This window comes from Phaenicophaeus curvirostris, chromosome 3, assembly GCF_032191515.1.
Source record: "Phaenicophaeus curvirostris isolate KB17595 chromosome 3, BPBGC_Pcur_1.0, whole genome shotgun sequence".
Taxonomy (NCBI): Eukaryota; Metazoa; Chordata; class Aves; order Cuculiformes; family Cuculidae; genus Phaenicophaeus; species Phaenicophaeus curvirostris.
In genome coordinates, this window is record NC_091394.1 from 83,359,191 (window position 1) to 83,382,051 (window position 22,861).

The window sequence follows — 22,861 nt, forward strand, 5'->3', positions numbered from 1 at the left end:
CAGACCAAGTCCAAACTAAAGAATCAAATTTAACGGACACCAACTATCCTCTTAATTATTGTAGAAGTCCCTACATCAAATCTGACAGTTGTTATGGATGACCATTGCAAAGACCTCTATCGTTTAGTTGGCTATTAGAAGGCAAAGGGGAATTGATTAAGTGATGATTAAGTTTACAGTCTTAAAGGCATGAAAAGAACTATTTAAAAATCAACCCAGATTTAAAACTTCTTCTAAGCAGAACATAATTTTCTGTAATGGAAAAATCAGTAAATTTGTAACATGCTTTTTGCTTTTAAAATGATTAATATTATTTCTACAAACCATTTGGCTAAATAACTACAGAAATTTTGTGTTCAGTGGAAAAGCCTTTTCATTAGTAAACAACCAGTAAAGCACATGTGTACACAAACATAGGTAGGTGCCAAGTTGTTTACAAGCCTTGAAGCCTAGAATATTTTAATCATGTTTTCCATTAACTCTCCCCACCTCTCAAACACTGTATAAGGTAGGATTTAAGAGGACTTTAAACAAAAAAAGTATTTAAGTTTCTAGCATACCTCAGTCAAACATAAAAGAATTTCAGTAACATAATTTCAGGTACCATGCTACTGTCAATGGAGAGCTTTACAGATGTTTGTCTTCTTTATCAGCTGTAGAGAGGAATGTCTAAGTGATCACCATAGCTGAGTTCATTAACTGAATTGTAAAGAAAATTACTTTCTCAACAAACAGACTGACTAAGTTATTCTGCACAATACAAACTTTTAAACAGATATGGAATGCATCCACTTTACATTGGGAGAGGAGCTGTCACGAAACATCAAAAAAAATTGAGTGTAACTCAGTAATTTCTCTTCTAACTCAAAAATATAAGTTCATGAACATTAAAGTAGTTACTATTAGAAAAAAGCCATAAATATGTAAAGGTATCATTCTCCATATGTCTTATAAAGGGGACAACAGTGCTATATTAAATTTGCTTTGATTTGAAAGCTTCCACCTTGCTGTGTCTGCCTTACAGCCTTTTAGTCATGTACAGATTGGAGTAGCAAAAGCTTTGAAGCGTCCAGCTTCTAATGAAGTTTCTAACATTTTTTTTAATTAAAAAAGTGTCTGAAGAGGTCTATGTGTGCTTTACTGTAATTTCAGAAGATGCTCAGAAACTCACCCTAACACAAAAAGATACAATTTCTTCAGGAAAGAATGGGAGGGTCATTTGAGCACGTGCTAGGGTATGGAGGCAAAGCAGCATGAAAATCATACATGATTAAGTTAGATTCAAAATACTGGATATATAAATTATCATACTCAGAACTTTAAGAGAAATAAGACAGAGTTTTGTACTGATGATGGGTTTTTTTAATTTTTTTTTGGGAAACCAGTAAACACAGTTTAAGTGTTTCATAGCCAATTTATATAATTGCAAAGAAGCAGCTGTGATCAAACTCTATTTGTAGCATCATAATAAATTTGCCCCCCACCTACTAAAATTAGTTCTAAGCATCTAAAATTCACAGTTGAACATCTGACTGAACAAAACAGGCATTGCTCCATGCCAAAAATTGAAGGAAATAGACCTAAAATATACCATTTTCTCACCAGAAATTGTAGGCTCCCAGAATAACATATGAAATAAAACTCATTCCAAGCTTGTTTGCATTGCTCCTCGTTCCCATTCATAACAAATTCCTTGACAAATGTTCTGATTATTTATCTTTTCTCCTCGCTTTTTTTAATTTAAACACAATTTTCAAATCACAGACAGTCTTGAAAGGAGAAACAGCCGATAGTACAACGCAGCTGAAAATGGAGAGGGTGGAACTTCACTCTCAGCAACTGCTGGAGGCAACTCACATGATTAAAGACTACACTGCAAGCCATCGTTAAAAGACTTCTTCCCATAAGTGAAAATGTATAGTTTGCCACTGTACACATCAGAGAAACATAAACCAAAATGAGGTCAAAGTCAAACAAGAAATGCAAATGCCTTGCTCCAAAATTCCTGCTTTCTCTTTTTTTTTTTTCAGGCTGAAGAATAGGAATTTTAACAATGTTAAAATTAAATCATAATTTGTTTCTTAAGTTTTTCTTTTTTGCTGGTACTCTTGCAAAACTTTACACAATCATGCTCAGAGAAGTTAACCGAGAGTATTGATTCAGGATGCCTATGCATCAGGGTCTTCATGCTATGACTGCAGTGTTGCACAAGAAAGAGTTTCAGAGAATCATAGAATAACCAGGTTGGAAGAGACCCACCGGATCATCGAGTCCAACCATTCCTATCAAACACTAAACCATGCCCCTCAGCACCTCGTCCACCCGTGCCTTAAACACCTCCAGGGAAGGTGACTCAACCACCTCCCTGGGCAGCCTGTTCCAGGGCCCAATGACCCTTTCTGTGAAGAATTTTTTCCTAATGTCCAGCCTAAATCTCCCCTAGCAGAGCTTGAGGCCATTCCCTCTTGTCCTGCCCCCCGTCACTTGGGAGAAGAGGCCAGCACCCTCCTCTCTACAACCTCCTGTCAGGTAGTTATAGAGAGCAATGAGGTCTCCCCTCAGCCTCCTCTTCTCCAGGCTAAACAACCCCAGCTCTCTCAGCCGCTCCTCGTTTAATGCACTCTTCTTTGCTCTCACCTTTCAAGACAAGAAAGTGCCCTTGTTTCCATTTTATAGACAGAATCAGGAGACTAAGGCCTATAACAGCCAAGAAATCATAGGGAATTAACCACTTAACTAAAAAAAATATGATTCAGATATATGACGCGCAAATCTCAGGCAGCACAAGGATACATAAACTCAGTTAAGATTTCAAACCTTATTTGCTAGCTGCCTGCAAAGTGCTACATAGTCTGGGCTGCCACCACGCCATTTGTTTCAGAAACCTAATACTGTGCACAGTGCAAAAAAAGAAAACATCTTTATTCCTCCACTCATCTTCATGCATACATTCTATCCTACCTAAACCCTAAATACATAGCATGCAACATGGAATATGTATATTTATACATTTATATTACATACACATATTATTATATCACTACAACAAAACTGTAAGATTCTCTAAAATATACATAAGGATACTTAGCAAAATACTTAGAAAAACACCAACAGAACCATTTAGCCATTATAAAGCTTCATTTTAAAAACAGAACTTGGTAAAAGAAATAAATGAATTATATTAGGCAGGAAATTGTTCACTAAATCAATTGTGTTACAATAGAGATCTTAAAATTAAGACGACTTCCACAGTGGCCACATGCATATTCTGAGGAGTGCTAAGGTAACAAAGAAAAGTGCTTTTGTATATCTCATGTACATGTGTATATACATACATATATATATTTCCATTTCAGCACACGTCTGTTCATATAACAACTATTTTCCATAGTTGTCATTTTTAACTGAGTATATTAACCCCTAGATACCTCCATGGAAAAATTACACTACGTGTGTGCACTGGTTTTTTCTGTTCTTAAATCTTTACCATTTCAAATGTGTTCAGATATGGATAGCACCTGGATCCCGTCAAATCAAATACAAATACAACACTCCCTTTTTGGTCCAATAAACATTTATTTACTGTCTAGCATAATATCCCTACTCTAAAAGACGATATTTATGGTGTATTTAATTACCAAACACATGGAGAGGGTTGTCTGAAGTTCAACACATAAAGGAACTCTGCACTTCCAGATTTTAAAGTAATCTTCACATAGATTTTCAGTGTTCAGCATCGTAGTACTTCAGGCAAAAATAGAATTATGTACAATTCTTACCTGCATTCATCTACGAAATTTCATTTTCCATTGAAAATCTACAGGTTAGCAGCAAGTTCAGCCCATGGACATGAATGCACTTATCCTATTGGATCCAGTTTGGCAAACACTAGTTTCTAAACAAAACTGAAAATTCTATTTCACTTTAGGAATATAATCCAATGCTAAATATTACTAGCAATACGGAACAATAGTAGGGCTATATAATGATTATAGTTGCACTTAACTTTTTGAAACTTTGGAGATGCTCAGCTAATTATTGACATTAGTCATCATGCAAGAAGCCACATTCGCTTACTTCCCAGTTTAAACAAGGCTTCCCATTGACAGCTCTCAGAATTGTTTAGACTGGAGGGAGCTGCTGCTGCAGTGTTTGCCTTTGCAGTGCCCACAGCTGTGCTCCATACCCTGACACTGCTTTCACAGAACTGCATCCATGGTAAGCACAATTATTTTTTAAAAAAAAATTAAAAAAAAATGAGGAAAGTATATGAAGACAGTAAAAAACAAAAAACAGCTTCTTACCAGGACCGGTTGCACCTAAAGGAATAATGTTTCCTCATTTAGTGTGTCAAATTTGGAGCAAGAGGGTATGAATAAGGGGCAAGACTGGGTTGTTTTCAGCGTCAACAAGGACAGCTTCCTAGCACAGAGGGGCCGAGACAGGGGCTGCCATGGAGAGCTGTCCAGACGCACCACGGATGCTCCCACCCTCCAGCCGAGTTCAATACCTGCCATTCCCCAGGGGACAGATGGCACAGAGCAGCTGCCTTAAGCACCAGGCTGGCATTTGCCCCGCACAGCCAGGACTTGGCACAGGTGTGCAGCAGCCAGGTGACAATGGTGGCTGCTGCTTCTCATTCCCACCAACACCAGGACACCAAATACCAGACCAGAGAGAGTAAAAGAGAAGCTCTTCTACCCAAACTAGTTAAGGGTAATATAAATTTGAGTTAATTGCATCTGACACTGATTGTTAATCTGGTTTGGCCACTCAGTTCAACACAAGAAAGCACTCTTTTGTTTGTGTCTTTATTACTTTCTCTCCCATTCAAATGCAGCAGCTTGTTTTAAATCAAGAATTATCTCAATTCTCCCTGTTTGAATCATTGTTATTGATCATAGCAACTTCAATAAATCCTGCTGCTTACGCAGCGGCCCGGGGGCTCATACCGATCTCCCCAGCCCTTTGTTCCACATACTGATTCACCTTTTCATCAAGGATTTTGACGTAGCTACTGCCCTTTTGCATTATTACTGCGCCCCACCCAAATAATGATTTTATCATTTAATTCTCTTCTAAACCGCATTTTGTAAAAGGGAGAAGAAAAAAAAAATAAATAAAAACTATGCACTGCCGGGTGGGTAAACATGCAGGAGGTGGGGTTGCCTCTCCACAGGACAGACACACCCCACACAAAAACCAGAAACATGCCTTTAATTGGGCAGGTTAACATTTTTCTAAATGTTACTTTCTAGCCCTATCTGATCACTCTGTCAGAATGAGTAATGCAAAACTTTCAATTTCTTGTGGGTTGGGTTCCAGTAGTTACTAAAAGTAGCCAAGTACATGTTTGTCTCTAAACTACTTGAAAACTTCAGAAAGTTATTTTAGCTTAGTTCACAAACCTTTCACCAGCACCGGGATTTTACCTGCCTCTGTTTTGCATAGGAAACACAATGCTTCAAAACCATTTATTTGCAAGTTCTAACTTTATTTTCTTATTTTCTTTGTTGGAGGATTCTTGCAGTTTTCCAAGATGTAGTTATACTTTAAAAAAAAAAAAGAAAAAGAAAAAAAAAAAGTAGCCCATTGCCTCCCCAGGCAGAGACTTGTAGAAACAGGTGCTTCTAAAAAAACCAAAATACTTTGGCAGCTCTCTGACCTGACAGAGCTCTGTGCATTAGTAAGACACAGTGCCTGCTGAGTTCCCCTCAGCTAATTAGAGGACTCGTATGGCAATGAATGGCCTTGACTATAAATACTTCCTGAAATATCTCTAACAGAGTCAGAGGAAATGGGAAAAAAATGAGATGCAGCTACAGAAAAACTATTTCAGATGTTTCTTCTTTAAAGGGCTGCTTTTTCTTCCCCAAAGTGGCTGAGGGATGAGATGCAGCACCCAAGACTTCCAACAACTTAAATATAAGGTGTATGATACAATTGTATGCATTAAATTTAATTCTGTAGATATACCATTAAAATGTTGCTATTAAAAAGTGGCTGGAAGTAGAACACAATCCCAAAGTGCACAAAAACTTCCATCTATTACTTTGAAGCCACCACCAAAAAGATCACATTTAAACTAAGATCCCTCTTGGAGAGATTGAACCTCCCAGTGTTGCTCTCTGTGCTCCTGCTAAGGCAGCAGCAATAATTCTACCAACATCACAGAGGCAGGATTCCCCTCACAGTTATGTTATTCTTCTGGACAGGAACTGAATGTTTATAGAAAAGTCTTGGAAATCACAAAGGCCAGTTCAGCATTTCTACTGCTTTGCAGCTATGCAGCATCTAACCCTGTGGATAACAAGAATCAGTACTTTATAATAGGAGAAATAATGTTTCACCACTAGGGATTGTGTCTGATATTTACTACACCAATATTAAATCAATTCTATGCAAATTTCCTGATACATACATATCTATTGCTTACTTTAAAATTAGCTCTGTCAGTCAGCCAGATACAAGAACAGAAAACTGAGAGAGAGGAAATAATAACTTTTTTCTGATTTCCTGTCTCCCCCCAATTTAAAGCCGTATAGCCAGCTCTAGACAGAACACCATATGAAATACCAGAAGTGTAAATATCACAGACAAAAAGAAAATAACTTTTCTTGAGTAAATGGAAACTTTCTTGAAACACCATTATTTCCTATAGTGTATAAACAGCCTGACCATTACGGTGCAAAATAATCTTGATTTAATAGAAGAGCCGGTTTTATCCTTTGCCCTATATAAAAAGCTCATAGCAAAGGTTAACATAACTTCCGTTAGATATTTAATGTTACGGCCTGCAGTCTGCCTTTGACAAAAATCAGTGCCTTTGCAATAGGTTGACCATCTCTCCCCCTGACAGAACACAAATCTCCCTTTACATGAACTATTATTAATGCACAGGCACCTCCCTGTTGCCTTCAGGTCAATGTGGCACCATGGGACACACTGATCTGTGCCGTTCTGCATCTGCATCAGCTGAACTATGATGCGAGGCAGCAGTGTCTACCAATACCTTTAAGTGGGCTAAGTAGTCTGTGTATAGGTCTGAAGGCTCAGGCTGCAGTTTCCAATTTTGTGGAAAAACTTTGTTCAGCAGTGTCCACACATACCAAAACAGGACACTTCATTTAAAATCAGTTAGCAAAAAGTTCCTGCTGTCCAAGATCTGCGTTCAAAGCATTAAACAATCTGCCTGGCCCAGAATCCGCTGGCTGCCAATGTGCTACCCAAAAAAAAGAACATTTTTGCATCTCAATAGACCTTCCAGTATCAACAAATCTTTAAACTATAAAATCAGCTACTCTAAGGAAGAGCAGAAATAATGTCTACATTGTACCATGCTGAGGTACAGATTTTGTAATTCCCATTTGCAAAACATACCGATTCACTGTAAGTACAGCTGCTGGAAACATTTTAATAAGAAAAATAAATTAAAGCTACTCACAGAAGTGTACCATGCCCCTGAGAAAGATTCTGTTACATACACACAGCTTGGAAGTGCTCTCGGGGAAAAAGGTGCGTCCACTGCATATGTGTGTTCAGACACATGCAGAGTTCAAGCTATCACCTCCGCACCATCCCCAGCTCCCACACAAGCGATTCGGTCTTTTAGCTGTAAAAAAGGAAAGAAATTCTATCCTAATGACTCCCATGAATAATCTACTGTAGCACAGAAACTGGGGAGGGAACAGGTCCATTGTGCATGGAAGGAATGTAAGAAAGCAGCATATAAATGGCTTCCACAAGATGCAAAGCTGAAAAACACTCCCAAAAGTTGACAATTATCCTGTAGGCATTAAGGAAATTTGTGGGCAATTGTAGATTGCAACTGTAGACCCCTTCCCCAGTTGATCTGCATTGTCTTTGGTATTTTATTAAAATGCTAATCACTCCTAAACTCAGTATCTAGAAAAAACACTTTCAATATTAATCTCTATGATAAAAAAAACCATGAAAACCATGATCTCACCTTTCCCTTCCCCTAGTCATGAGAAAACTAAAAAATAAACAGCACATGGTATTACTGCTACTACTGAATCATTACATATCATTTGTAATAAGCAGAATCCCTTTATAAATACTGAATAACCAGTAAAACCAAAGGATATGTTAGTTCAGGGTTTTGTTCAGTCCATTTCTCACAGTTTTTATTCACTGAGTAATCCTAGATTTTTGGTTTCCTCTGTGTCTTTGGAGGAAAAAAAAGGAAGGTGTCCACAGTAATTTTATTACAGGTTTTGTTTCCTAGTCACCAGTCATACCGGGATACAGTATTTTGCATGACTATTCATTATATGATACCAGAAGTATGAATTGATTTAAGGCTTTGCATTAGAAAGGCCCAACTTCTAGCACAGCATTAGCTATTTCCTATATAATAAATACATTTCTCCAAAAGTGGATAATCATGAGAGATTTGCTTAACAATACAGAGCATTTTCTTTTATTTCAGAGGATTACAAAAATTAGCTTTTCCCAGAATGGAAGGCAAGTTCTTTTCTGAAAAATTTCTAATTGTCTCTGGGCCAAATATGCTTGATGTATGTCAGATAATATCTGACACAAAGCTCCCTCCCAGTGGTCAGGCTGACCATCACTTTGTCTTTTTGATTCCTGGCTGCAGTACTGCAACCCGTAACTGTCCACAGAAAACCAAATCAAGAGCAAAATGATAGAGTCAGGTTTCTATGACCTTCTTCACAGATCCAGGGTAACAAGGAATACCAATCTTATTGGAATAATTAGTATTACTCACAGAATCACACTGCTTCATCTACCAACATCTCCTGTACTTCAGACCACCCACCACTTTCAAGAAATTTGAATTGTCATTATTTTCCCCTTTCTATCAATAGTGATGAAATATATATGCTTATGGACTCCATTCAGCAGATGTAGAAAGTTAACCTCCTTCTCTTTTTTTTTCTTTAAATATTTCAAACTGACAAAGGCAACTTGCCCAGTTGTCAAAGAAGAAAAGTGAAAATTAAAATATTATAACTAAGGAAAATACTCAGACAAACAAGTTCTTGGCACAACAGAGTTCAAGGAGCAAGGTAGCTAAAAGTGTACACAAAAGTAATTACTCTTTGAAGGGTGTCAGTACAGACCTAGTCCTCTAATAAATACTGTTACAAACTTTATAAAAGAAAAAAGGAAAATGCAAGGAATTAATTTATATACACTGTAATAAACAAAAAATGAGCTTTTTTCCTTTTTCAGAAAACTATGGAATTTACAGGTACTTCATATATCTGAACATAGAGAAATGACCAAAATCTTTCCAAAATTAAAAAAATACTGATTTGAAAAAAATAAATAGTGGTTTTGTATAAAAGCTTCAAAAAAAGTCTGAACTTATTTTTAAATTGGGCATCAAAAGCAGCCAGTGTACATTTTCCCCTTCTATATCCATCAATGGATAGAACTGATAATGTAAGGGCCTTATTTTACCACTTACTAAGACTTTAGGCTCCAGCTACTAAACAAATTTAGAACTTTATATAGCTGACTCTGCATTATACCATGCTGTTCTGTAGATTCTTGTTTAATTGAAGTTTTTTTTCATCCTTTAGTAGTCAAAAGATAAATGAAAACTACTTGTATTCTGATAATCCACAGTATAAATGCCTTTTCTGGCCAATATGTGTGTGCATTGCTAAGAACCAGTACAAGGACTGAAGTGGGATATAACTAGTATCATATATACAGCATGAATTCCACTGCTAGTCAGACATATGTGTATAAATTTTTATATATATTTCCAAATGGAGTATAGTAATATAACCTTGCCATTCACAGTGAGCACACACCCAGGTTTGCAAAAGGGAGTGTGTCATACTGTTTCTCATACACTTAAAAATCTTACATCAGTAACCATTCATGTCCTGTGGTACAAAAGACTACGGTTGCACTAAATTGCATGCAGACTTTAAGTGACAGAAGCATTATTTCATAATTAGAATATTTTTAAGACCACCAACTTCACCTAAAAAGAGCTTGCGAGACATGCATAGAGAGACATATATACCTATGTGTAGCAGGCCATGGAATAAAACATTTATCTTGCTTTTCGTCTTCTTTTGATTTGTTTTTCACTCTTAGAGTAATGGATGTTATGACTATAAATGTTCTTATAAAAGATAACGAAGAAAAAGAGCTGATCATCACTTCCATTCTAGTGAGTTTTGTCTGTGGTCTGACCAGTCCCATAGCAAGTTTCTAGAAGTTCAGATAGGGAGCAGCCTTGAAAATATACAGTGACGACTCCAGGAGAAAGACAGTTACTCATCAACCTGTACAGATACTTTTCTAACCCCAGATTTCCCTACAGTGGAAAAAGCATACCTTGATAGAAGGAGAAGCTATTTATATATAGGACCTTTCTTTTAAAAAAAAGACAGAAGAGGAATGATTTTGTGTGACAAATCTGTTTTGCTTATCACACAAGCTCCTTCCTTTTCCCTTTTTCTTTTGCTTCCAAGGCAACCAGACAAGTATCAAAATTGATATATAATTATGGTGCTTTATAGAAAAAAAGAAGTTACATTTTATTAACATGTATCTCAGGTTTCATATGCTTAGATATTTAATAATGTGAGATCTTGCTTAAGTGTGAACTGTCACACCACCACAAAATTTAAGAGGTGATTAGTTGTTTTAGTGTAACAGATGTGCAGCCTTCTGGGGTTCTAAACCTTCCTACTTCAAATGCACCATCAACCTGCACAATTAGCAGGAATAATTAAAACAAAATTCAATCAGAGATAAATAGCAAAAGCAGAAGCACTTGCTTACTAATACTACATCAATATATACATTGTTTTATGCAAACACTTCGGAACATTTACCTGTCAGCTTAGTTCTACATGTTTCAGTCCTTTTTTGTTCCATGCATGAAAAAAAACCCAACCGTATTACTCAGGAACTGAAGAAATCATTTGCATGCCTAATTAAACATAACATACATGTAATCATGAAAAGCAAGGAAAAAAAAAAAAAAAGAGAGAGCTTCCTACCCGTAATAAGGACTGGGATTCATCCTTTGTCTTGGTGTCCCCGGATCCTGTGTAGGGCTGGGTGAGCTGCCCAGTTTTCTCTGCTGCTCCAGCTGGCATGCCCTGCAGGAAGCCCTTGTTCTCCACCGCCAAGCCGTAAATGGGCCGCGCAAGATGGGCAGATTCTACATTCGGACTATCCCTTAAAGGCTTAGGCTGCTCTTGGCCAACAGACACTGGGGTCAATAAGCCTAGGCTGGACTGTGTGTATGACGGGCTTCCCCTCAAAATGTCTGTTCCTCTCCAGGTCACATTGCGAAGATCATCACTGGGACTGTCAGTCCAACCTTTCTCCTTGAGCACTTCCTTATCTTCTATCTTTTCCCTCTTCACTATGCTGTCAGATATGGGCTCCCCCATTTTGGGGTCTGGATTAATCAGACTATAGACCTTAAGGTCAATTTTTGGCTCCTCCTTGATAGATGAAACGCCATGACTGTCCTCCCCATTGGCTGTAGTGATGTCCATCTCCTGACAGTGAACAGTGTTGAAGTGCTCTAGTAGTGACTGAGTGTCAACAGCTGTGAAGCTGCACTGACGGCATTTGTAGCAGTTGTGAACTCTCCTGGAAGAAAATGAGAAGTGTATTAATGCGAGAGCCTCCCCTGGGCTTTCTCTCTCACGGTGGTTCTACCTACTCACACGAAGAAAATAAACTGAACTTACAGGACAATACCCTTTAAATAAAGCAAGCAGGTTTACTTTGACGTCCTACATGATATGGGAAAAATCCTGTTCCTTCTTCCCCACACACATCACAATGGTCTCCTATCACTCACTCATACTCCATTGCATTATTCTAAACTTCATATAATTTTCACTGGGATTTTGTGCGTTGTTTTCCCTTCAGTTTGCTGCAATTTTCACTTTCTGTTGTGGTAGAAACACTGAAGTAACATTTTTTTTCAACCAAAATCAAATAGTTTGAAAAGGATAGTTCTCTTTGTATAAAAAAACACTTCATATAATACATATATATATATCTCTCTCTGTGCTAGAAAGTTAAAATGCTTAAAAATTCCTTTGCTTTCCACCAGTTCCATGTGCTTCAAGTTGAGCAAGATGTTTTTGAATGGCATTGTGGTTACCTTACGTATAAGAATACACCAAAGGGTAGAAGGTTGCACACAACAGACAGTACTTATTTGTTCTCTATGGACGTTTTAGAACAATTTAAAAACTGTTGCTCTAAAGAAAAGGCAAAATAGTTATCTCTCTCACTAAAAAATGTGTTTTCCTGTTAAATACAACAATGCTTGGGTACAAGCTGTGGAGCAGTGTGGAATAACGCACCTTCCTGATTTTATTCTAAAAGCCTACATAAAGTACTGCATTACTAAATTATATAAAGCATATGTTGCTACATGAGAACAACGTGTTACCCATTTAATGTATTTATCATAGGAACAGAACACTGTTTATGTGCTCTGTAACACCATTATGAATAACTGTTTATAGCACAGGAGCCATCAGAGCCCTCTATCAGGCTCTGGGCCCTGCTGCACCCAGCACCGTACCAGCGCACAGTCAAATACCATCCCTGCCCTTCATCAAAATGTACATAAATCTGCAACGGCTTCTCCCTACAGACACACTCACACATCCACACCCCACACAGTCAGAGTCACAAAAGTGTCTTTGGCCAAGCTAAAAAATTAGCCTTTCGCTATCCACACAGGACAAAACTTGCATGAGAAATCTGTTACTGCCCTGACAACTCCAATTGTTAGAATTAATTCTTTAGAGGCCAAATCCTGGTCTCAGTGAAGCTGATGGCAAAACTCCCATTGACTTCAGTAAGAGCAGGATTTGGCTCTCAGTGCATCTGTAGAATTGGAATATACACAAAATGTCCCTTTTAGAGTATGATGGTTTGGAAGGGACAACTTGCCAAACTTATTAAACCCCCTTGCCTTCCTTCTTTCCTTTGGTTGGAAAAACAAACCTTATGTTATTTACATTGTCTGATTTTCTTGCAGTTGTGTCAGCGCAGACACGAGTACACATTCAGATGCAAGCTTTTTTGCCCTTGTGCAGTATCAGTTTTCCTTTTGTAATTTTCCATATTTCTATTCATTTTAAGGGACTAGGTGGGCTCGTTCAGTTGCAAAAAAACAGTCAGCTCTTCTCCACATAGACTTATGGCAACAAAATCTGCTTGTTGGAGAGCAAGCTGTGGGTTAAAATCCTGTTCTGGCTGTGTTCATTTTTCTCCGTTCTCCAATTGTGTTTTATTAAAATCAGCTTGTCTCTCAATGCAACACTAATATATTCTTTCTTGCAACTTAGTTCTTTTCTAAACTGAGCTTAATTCTCTTCTGAACCAAAAAAAATGAGAGTGCTATCTGATCAAAACCATTTTATAAATACAAAAAGCCAAGTTATAAAGAGAGTCAGCCCTGTAAAGGTGGGATACCATCAGGGAAATCCAAGTTAGACAGGGGCTAGTTATCTTAAAAGCCAAGTTAAACAAGACACCATTTGGGCCTAATGGCTCAGCCACATACACTCTCCATGTGAAAGTTTATCAATCCTTTGGGAGGCTACTTAGCCCTAAGTGTCTCTTGTTTAACTTGGCTATTTCAATGGCTAACCCCCTTTCCTAACTTGGCTGTCATCTACAGATATCACACCTCCAAACAGCTGATCTTTTTCTGCCTAACTTGTCTATTTTTCCCACCCGCTTCCACTCTGGCTAAATGTTTTTGATCACGAACAGTACACACCACAGGAGTGGTACAACACTTCTGAGGCCACAAATAAATGCTGACTATTAGACACAGTTGTAACTACATGGCTGAGGCCCAGCTACAATCACCTTTATTACATTAAAGATTCGTTCATTTAAACTATTTATGATTTCTTTAAAGAGAGACATATAAACATCCCTCCACTTTTCTGTAAAACTGCAGCATGCACTGTGATGCGCAAAATACAACAACTGATTTAAGTAGGTAGTAATCCAACAGTCTTTTTTTTTCAGGACATAACTCTTCTAGCATGCATGAAAAAGTATTCTCTGTCGTTGACATTATAGATCTCCATACTTTGCATGGGTTTGTCCTGTAACTATTCTATCCCCAAGCTCTGAAAAATAAGTTAAAGTTTGGAACTGTCTGATATAAGTCACAGTCTCAAATAATAAAACAATAACTATCACCAGCTATTAGAGAACTTTTGAAAGCTGGAATTTTATATTTTCCCAGAACAAGGAATAAAAGAAAATGTTTTCAATCTCTGACTGCTTTCACCCCACCCTGATAGCAATCAAGGAAACAAGTTGGCGACGTTAGATTTTTTATACTAGAACTGAAGCCTTCCCCATGTTTCTCTAAAGGCCCAAGTTACACTTACATTTGTGCACAAAGCTCCTAAAACTAAGCAACAAAATTTTAAAAATTCCGATTTGCTAAGTACACAATAAAAACTCCTTATTGCATTACTTTATGCATTACCTTAAAGTTACACTTTAACTGCAGTTACATCATCAGAAACTCTGAACTCATCAGGTGCAACACAGAGTATTGATATACAGATGATCAAAGGAGTGACGTTTGAGGAAAATCTCAGTATGCAAGTAAGTGATATAAACAAAGAAGGAACAGTATTCTTACTTTTGTGATCTTGCTCATACAAGCAGGTTCAAGCCATAAACTGGTGATAATTTCAACGTGACATTAGGATGGCAATGTCACCCCGTCACTTGGTATCCCTTAGCATTATTATTTTCATCACAAAATAAATCAAAGGCCTGATTATTCATGGACATTAAAACATTTATGGCCCAATCCCAAGATTAAATGTCAAGGAACTCAAGCCAAACCTTTGCTGTACTGCTACATTCTGACAACTTAATAAAATCCTATCATTATTTATTTGTACCAAAATGTACTTGAACTCAGTGCTATAATATATAAGGATTTTCCCTCACAAAATCTTGAAGTTGGAGAAATTAGATGGGGGGAGAGAGGGCTGATGGATTTAGTGTTCTTTACTTGACCTTTCTAATAGGCTGTGATACTCCTGACACTAGCTATTATTAATTACGTCTTGTGGACATAACTTCTAACTAGTCTCAAGTATTACACCATCCTCTACAGAACAAGGGTTTTTTTTTTCTTTTTAAATTATCTGAAGGCATTCCTGGGCTCTAGGGTATAGAAAACATGCTGGATGAAGGTATGGCTGTTGTATCACCTCCCTTTTTTTGCATGTTTTGAATTTCATTATGTATATAACAATTACTAGTATTTCTCATGAAGAAACTGGCTTATAAGAAAGTTTGCTTTGGGTATGGGTGCTGCACTCAGACTTGTGAGGAGCAGAAAATATTCAGAAGGAAAAGACAACTAGCAAAGCAAGCCAGAAAATTCAGCAGACGGACAGAAAGGGGAGGATAATGGGCAGAGCAGAGAGCAAGACTGAGACGAAAGGAGAGCAAAAGCCATTGGCAAGAGCAAACAAGTTCAGAGCAGTGAATTAAGGTGTCAGGAGGACGGAAAAGGTCCTCACAGCTGCTACTATTGTTCAACAAGTGAAGGCTCCTGCTTTGCCGAAAACCCAGGAGCTGGTGGGCCTCAATTTACACTTTTGCCCTCAGCGGGCTTCTTGGGGGAGTGTCCCAAAGGCTCTCCATTTCCATAATCTGCATGTATAAGACTCTGCTCTGGTTTCAGCTGCCTGTAACATGACCTGCACCCCTTTGCCTTTTAAATCTCTACTCTATTTACCTCTAAGAGGCAGGGAATTTAATTTAATTCAAAATTAATTTCAAAAGAGAAATCTATATAATTGCTGTCACCCACATGTTCGAAGTAATTTATTACATAAATTACTCTACTTCATTGTCAAAACTTATATTTAATTTATAAGTCTATTTTCTTTTGATCTTTTGCAGTTGTTTGATGAATCACTACTTTACCTTTTTAAAAGGAGTTTAGAGCATTTTTCAGCATAGCATATTTATTTACTAATAGCACTAATCAAATACTTTCTGTCAAAGTCTTTCTTTACAAATAAAGATTTACATTACAAAAATCTATTTTTTGCAAAAATGAGAAAATGCATTGTTTTCCCACATCTTTTAGCAAAATCAAAAACCAAACTAATCTGCAAGAAGCCTTTTTCATTTTTTAAAAAAATGAAAATTTCTAATTTAATTATTTTGGGGCAAGCAGGAAATAATCTCTAGGCTAAGTGATCCAACATGCAAAATTTCCTCAAATAATACTCACTATGATTTTTATCTAAATTACAAGTCTTGGCATCTTTTAGCTCATAGGAATACCAGACAGTTTTGAGGAAAAATTAAGCTTCACAATGAACATTAAGAGTACCTGATTCTTCAGATGTATAATGGATAATGTGTAGTAGCAGAATTAGTAGAAAATAGAGGCCAATAAACCTTCTGGGGATTTACTTGAGTAAGCACATTTTAGTGAAGTTTAAATACAAGAAAACTCAAGTGCAATGTGATTCATTAACTTCAAATTTAACTGAACAGCTCTCAAATAATCATGTCAAGAAATACAGAATGAGAATTAAGTGTAAGTACACTTTTCTGTAGACAGAAAACTAATAAAGAACTGCTTTTGCAAATTCTAATACTGTTGCAAATACATGGCTGCAAAGGTATAATATCAGGATGCAGAAAATGTTTCGCCTAGCAGACAGTGAAATTGTAGACAGAGTCAAAAGGAAACAAAATGGAAAAGGAAATAAAGTATGCTGTTCATCCATAAGACTTGAAATGAAGATAAAAAATGTATGAACCAAAATATGCAAGTAGCACTTAAAGCCAGCCCTGATACTCACAGATTATCAAGGGCAAACTTAAATATGTGAATGGAAGAACTCTTTCTGCCACCACATTAATGCTTAGTATCATGTATTAGAATCCATTCAGCTCCTTATTATATAAATTGACAATTTTAGATATGTGTGCTTGTACAGCATTTTAAATACATCAGAAATACAAAATCCGTGTCATTACAGCTTTATTGAGATAAACTCTGAGAAGGCCAGCCTGGATGTGAACTGACCCCACATCAGCATGTTTCTGTGTGTCACATAACTCCCTAACACTACTATTTAGAGAATTTCTCCTTTCTAAAATCTGAACTATTCAGTATCTTTAGTTCATAAAATACAAAAAGGGAAAGAGAATACATATTCCAGACATGCAAAACTTCTATTAAAAAAGGGCCTGATGGCAATAATAAAAAGAGAAGCTATGATGCCCCAAAAGTCTCTTTCTATGAAATTAAAACAAATGGTAACTATGAAAATGAGGTTAGGCACAGAAAAGCAATAAAACCTGATGGTGTTTGCCATTACATAGCACCTACCATAAACTGAACTAACTTCTGTGATTTCAAAGAAGATGCACAGTGGGGAAAACAGCAGCAGTACATGTAGAAAAGAAACAAAACTCAAATTAAAGGGGGTGGGGGGAAACAACAGGAAAAAGGGGAAAATGTTGTACTTCGTTTTAATTACACAACATTCTCAGAGCACTCAACAATGTAATCAACAAAAGACTTTAAAAACACTTTGTTTGAGGTTCTTAAACGGACCAGACTAATTTTAGAAAAGTTGAGGTTTGAATGCTTAAGTGCATCTCTTCATTTTCCAGAATGTAGCTCCCTGTGACAACTGCCAGAGCTGCAGGGTGCTGAGCGCGCCAAAGGAGAAGCTACTGCTACACTCTGATTTAGCACTCCATTTTGAAAGTCATGGTTTCTCCTTTCCTTGGGAGAAAGGATTTTAACCAGGCATGCTTGTTAAAACTTAAATTACCAGCTGCAGCAAAATAAGTAGTTTTTTTTCAGTCAAGGACCCATTTCAATCTTCCAGTTATTTAACCACTAAAAAAAGATTGTGCCATGCCCCAGCGGCAGACAAAGTGCTGCCTATGGAGTTCTACAGCATGGCTCAAAGCTGCTATAATAATGCTTGGAACTTGGATACCACTTTTCATCTTCAAAGCAGTTTACAAACATTAACTAATTAATCCACACAACATCCCTGAGGCCCACTTGGATCAAAAATGGGGCACTGCATGCTGGGACCTGAATCCTCCACGGGCCCTAGATCCAAATTAAAGATGAGCAATCTGCTCCTTTTTTTTTTTTTTTTTTAATTTTAAATAGACTCCTGATACATTGCCAATGCAGCCCTCTGTTGGGCAACATTTGGATGCCCCCAGCTTTAATCTCTATTACTATCATGCCCTAGTCTGCCTTTGTTAATTTTGGATGTCTTGGAATCTAATAAACGTGGCACAGTTTCTTAAGCTTTTAACAAAGCTTTAGCTTTGAAAATGCATCTTCTTTTGTCTTCATTCTAGCTGGCTTCCATGCAAAGATCTTTTAGATGAGATAGATACCGAGTTTTCCGTTGTTGTTGACGCATTAGCCTTAACTATTAACATATTTAGCATGATTTTCTAATATTTAACATCGCTTTTGCAGCAGCACATAACTTTTGCTCTTTACAGAGCCTAAGAGCCAGCTCTTCGTCTGATGTAAACTGGACTGCCAGTTTACAACAGCCCAGGAACTGACCCAAGAAGTTTAGCAGGGAGTTGGCTGCCACTTTAACATTGTGTCAGACTGAGTCAGGAGACTGGCTGCATCCACCTCCAAATAGGAACATTAGCATTTAAAATAAATAGAATGACACTGTAAACCAGCAACACAAAAATAAGCATCTGCAAAAGGATCTTGGGGGATGACATCAACAGACAAAAGAGTGTCTGCTCCCAGTGTGAAACCAACACCAAAACAGCAGTGGAATGCTCTTAAACTAATTCTTGTGTTGCTGGACTTGGGCATGGAAAATACTACAAAAAGGTAGTACATTGAAGCACTGTTATGGAGCATGAAAGGATTCATAGTCTATCTTGGAAAGTAAAGCCATTTGTGTTCCCTTGCTGAACGAAGATGCCAGCTTTCTGGTAAAAAGCCTAAACTAAAATAGTACCTAAAAGATTCTGTGTGGAAAATAGTTGACCAAACCTCAAATATGCTGGAACTTCAGCATCTGCACACAAAATCCAAATCTCCCTCTTCTTTGCACAGGTTTAAATGTATAATTAAATCCACTGACTTAGCTGGTGGTTTTCCAAAACAAAGTAAATGTTGGATTAGACCCTGGCTGTAAAGATTTATATCTGTGTGCATTCATATTTTGATTTCCAGTTTCCTCAAATGTTTGGGGAATGGTGACATTTAATTAAGGGACTAAGGGAGGGCTGTTTGTTTGGGTTCCTATCATGAATCACTTCAAACTCCACTGTACCTGTAGTGTCGGGAAATTTCTTCTTCCACCTGGGTGGTAAAGTCACATTTGGTACATGAGTGTTCTTTGTTCTCCTTGAGTGTCAGTGGCCCCTCTGCCCCTGGCAGGGCGTTTGTTTCTGGTTTGACATCAGACGCTTGGGCTTCATGTGCATTCTCATAGTGAAGCAGGAGAACGTCCACGTCGGGAGTGGAGAATGAGCACTGATGGCACTGGTGTTTGACTCTAGAGCTTCCTGTCACCCCTGGAGACAGGTGCAAAAGCAAGAGAGCACAGTGGGAACAATTACTTTTTCTGCAAGCAAATGGATAAGTAATTTCTCCAAGGTGCTTTTCTGGACTGCAGAGGCCTCGGGGACAGAACTGACAGTGCTTAATGGTACACTTATGAATGTTGTGTAGCTGCTGATAGTGACGGAGAAGTGGGCCCACCACTATTACATCTGGGCCATGGCTCTTTGAGTACCTAAAGTCACAAAACTGACAGTTGTAGCTTGTCACCATGCTGTCCTCTGCTCCTTTGCTAGTCAAGTCTTTCTTTTTTGCCACACTCACACCCTTTTCTGTCTTTGTCACTAACTCCCCATCTGCATTTTTGGCTAGATCATTCTGGTTAATGACAGATCCCCTAGAAAGCTTATCATTCAGATCTGGGTGAAGGCTTCCTGCCTGGCTTCCCCCATGCTGTTTGCTGTAATGTTCTAATAGTTTCAATGAGCTGGACGATTCACAGCTGAAACTGCAAAATTTACACCAGTAGTAACTGGTTGTATCGGTACCATTTTGTCTAGCGGAATCTATTGGCTTGATGGGCACCGAATATCCAACTGGTGTATCATCTCCTGCTTTTACAGTGATTCTGTCTTGCCACTTCCCCAAGTCTCCAGAATCACATGGTCGAAGAGTAGGACTGGATTTATTGGAGTTTTTCTCTGAAGTTTTACCAGAATCAGAGGAGGGAAGGGCTGCTTTCATTTTGTTTGGGTGAGTCTGTAAGAAGTGTTGCTCTAGTTCAGTGGAGGAGTTGCCCATGTAGGTGAAATTGCAGAATTTGCAGCGGAAGTACTTGGTGTTGCCTTGGCAATCTGGAGTTTTCCGCCCAATTCCAATAAAGGTTCCACCTAAAGTAACCTGTAAATAAAAAATAAGGTCATTTTAGCTCCACTGAGATTTAGTCAAACAGTAAGGAAGAAAAAAAAAGGAGAAATGGAGAGCAATTCATAAGCCTTTTTGATTAACTACCACCATCATTTTCACTTCTACTAATGCAGAAAGATACCATACCTATAACCTCATGTATTTAGCATTTGTTTCTGAAGATTTTTAAATATTTCACATAGCTGAATATATATTCCATATGAATACTAAATCATCAGTTCCCATATCCTTGAGCTCTTTCACAGGTAAACTTGCTGGGAATGTATATGGGGTGTAGAACAAAAGAATAGGCCCTCAATCTTTTCCTTTCAATACACTTACATGTTTTAATCATATTTATGCTTAACAGTCCAATATAATTGCTTTCTAAATATGAGCAAACAAAAATTAAATTTGAAATAATGAATTCAGTTTGCTGGGTCGGAATATGACCAAGTCTTACAAAGACCATTCCTACAGAAATATCCAGTATCCGCCAGGACACTTTTTAACACAGCCATAATGGCTGATGTCTGAAAGAAAAGGCAGTTTTCTCAAGGATTACTCAGTGCAGACATTCTCCAAGGAAATCTTCTGTTCCTCTCATGCACAGAGCTCAATTTAGGATGGAAAAAATACAGTAGAAAAATGGCATGTGGCAAAGAAACTTACCACACCCAAGCCCATGACATCACTAATTAAGAAAAAAAAGGTAGGTCTACTTAACTGTTCTCATGATCTCTGAGCAAAATGGTCTGCAGGAAGGAAACAAGGCTTCCAAGGCTTATGCTATTAAACCCTGTGTTCTCATAGCAGGGAGGCCTGCCCTTCCCAAGAGTGCACCACACCTGCCTGTGACATCAGGGGGAGATTTGCTGCTCCTGTGCAACTGGTTTGAATGCCAAGGAAAGAATCTGCAGACACAACTGTCACCACTGCCCTACATCTTTCTTTTTTTTTTTCTTACGAGTAAAAGTGTACAGGATCAAGAAGATAATTCTTTATGCCCAAAATCCACAGCCATCTACTCCTTTGCCGTTCATCCAGTCTACACCACTACATCAAGGACATTGGTGGAAGGCTCCTTGTGCCACATTCTCAATCTGTACACCCAGGAGATGCCTTACAGGGAATATAAAATTTCCACGCGGGGTTAGATTTCCTTTCTCCCAACTAGTAATTGTAATACTACATTTCTGCAGGATTTAGTTATAATACATTAGGCAAGTGGTGTAATTATTTTTCTTCTCAACAGCTGTGCCACAAAAAAAAGGCATGTTTTCACTGCTCATTCAGTATCACACCATACATAAAGACTCAGACATACAGACAGCATGAAATGTAAACATTTTTTAATGCATATAAAATAATTTACTTTTAACCATATAGCTCAGAGAATGAGATGCTATCCTTCGTACCCCATCGGAATGGAACACATATAGTGAGTCAATAAGTTGCTAAACCATGATATAATGAGCTGCTGCTATTCAATCTCCCATTTTCTTTTTTTCTTTTTTAAATAAGAAAGCACAATTCCCATATGCTGGTTGAAATATTTTCTTAAATAAACTGAGAATTGCTTTCTGTTTGTTTAGGAAACATATCTTTTTAGGCAACGGTGAGTCAGGCTGCCAAACAGCTAGGACTTAACTGTAATAACATTTTCACTTAATCTGAGGCTACAGGTTCCGATATCAAGTTATTAATTTGGTTTTGAAGAGGTTCTTAGGAAGAGGGAGGTCTTAGTAGATTTTCTGTACTGCCCAAGATATCTCATTTTATGGTGAGCAAGAACTGGAGACAAAGCCATGCTGAGTCTGATCTACCAACAAGAGTGGGATCTGGGCCTGTTCCACAGTATCTGGCACTTCAGGTCTCCATCCACTGCATTTTCAGTTTTCAAAGCCTCAATGGTGTTGAAAGACAACTTAAAGAAAGCACTGAAGGAATTATGGTAAACAGAAAACAACAGCAGCTCACTGGGTGATTACATAAGTTGCAAGGTGATCTGTTTTTGCTCATTTAATTAGATACTTATGTTTGTTCTAAGCATGCACAGAAAACCAGCCAAAACGCTTTACTCTAAGTGGCTCTAATGAGTGAATATATCCATTACCCTCAGCTGTCCATTCACAGAGCCTACAGATAACGAATTTATTTTGCAGACACCCTGTAGACACCAGTTAGAAATTGCAAATGACAATAATCCCAGCTGCTGTTCATTACTTATTAGTTTCATTTCTGAACATTGGAAAACATAGTGTTAGTACTAGCATTTTATACAATGGACTGTAAATCAAAGCATTTCAGTAACTTGTGCTAATCTTGCTCAGTGGCCTACATAGCCAGTTTGTGTCCCATGCTAAT

At 37.8% G+C, this 22,861-nt stretch overlaps 1 protein-coding gene across 10 annotated transcripts in view; it reads right to left on the reverse strand.

The window, feature by feature from the left end:
* TRPS1 (transcriptional repressor GATA binding 1) overlaps positions 1-22,861 on the reverse strand; it is a 218,859-nt gene that overhangs the window by 144,646 nt on the left and 51,352 nt on the right. For 9 of the 10 annotated variants that reach the window (XM_069854564.1, XM_069854555.1, XM_069854558.1 and 6 more), the window contains 2 exons: positions 19,359-20,488; positions 11,019-11,622 (listed from right to left, as the gene is read on the reverse strand). In XM_069854564.1, the coding sequence (XP_069710665.1) occupies positions 11,019-11,622; positions 19,359-20,488 (1,734 nt within the window). The remainder of the gene's footprint in view (positions 1-11,018; positions 11,623-19,358; positions 20,489-22,861) is intronic. The other variant, XM_069854565.1, reaches the window with a different exon arrangement.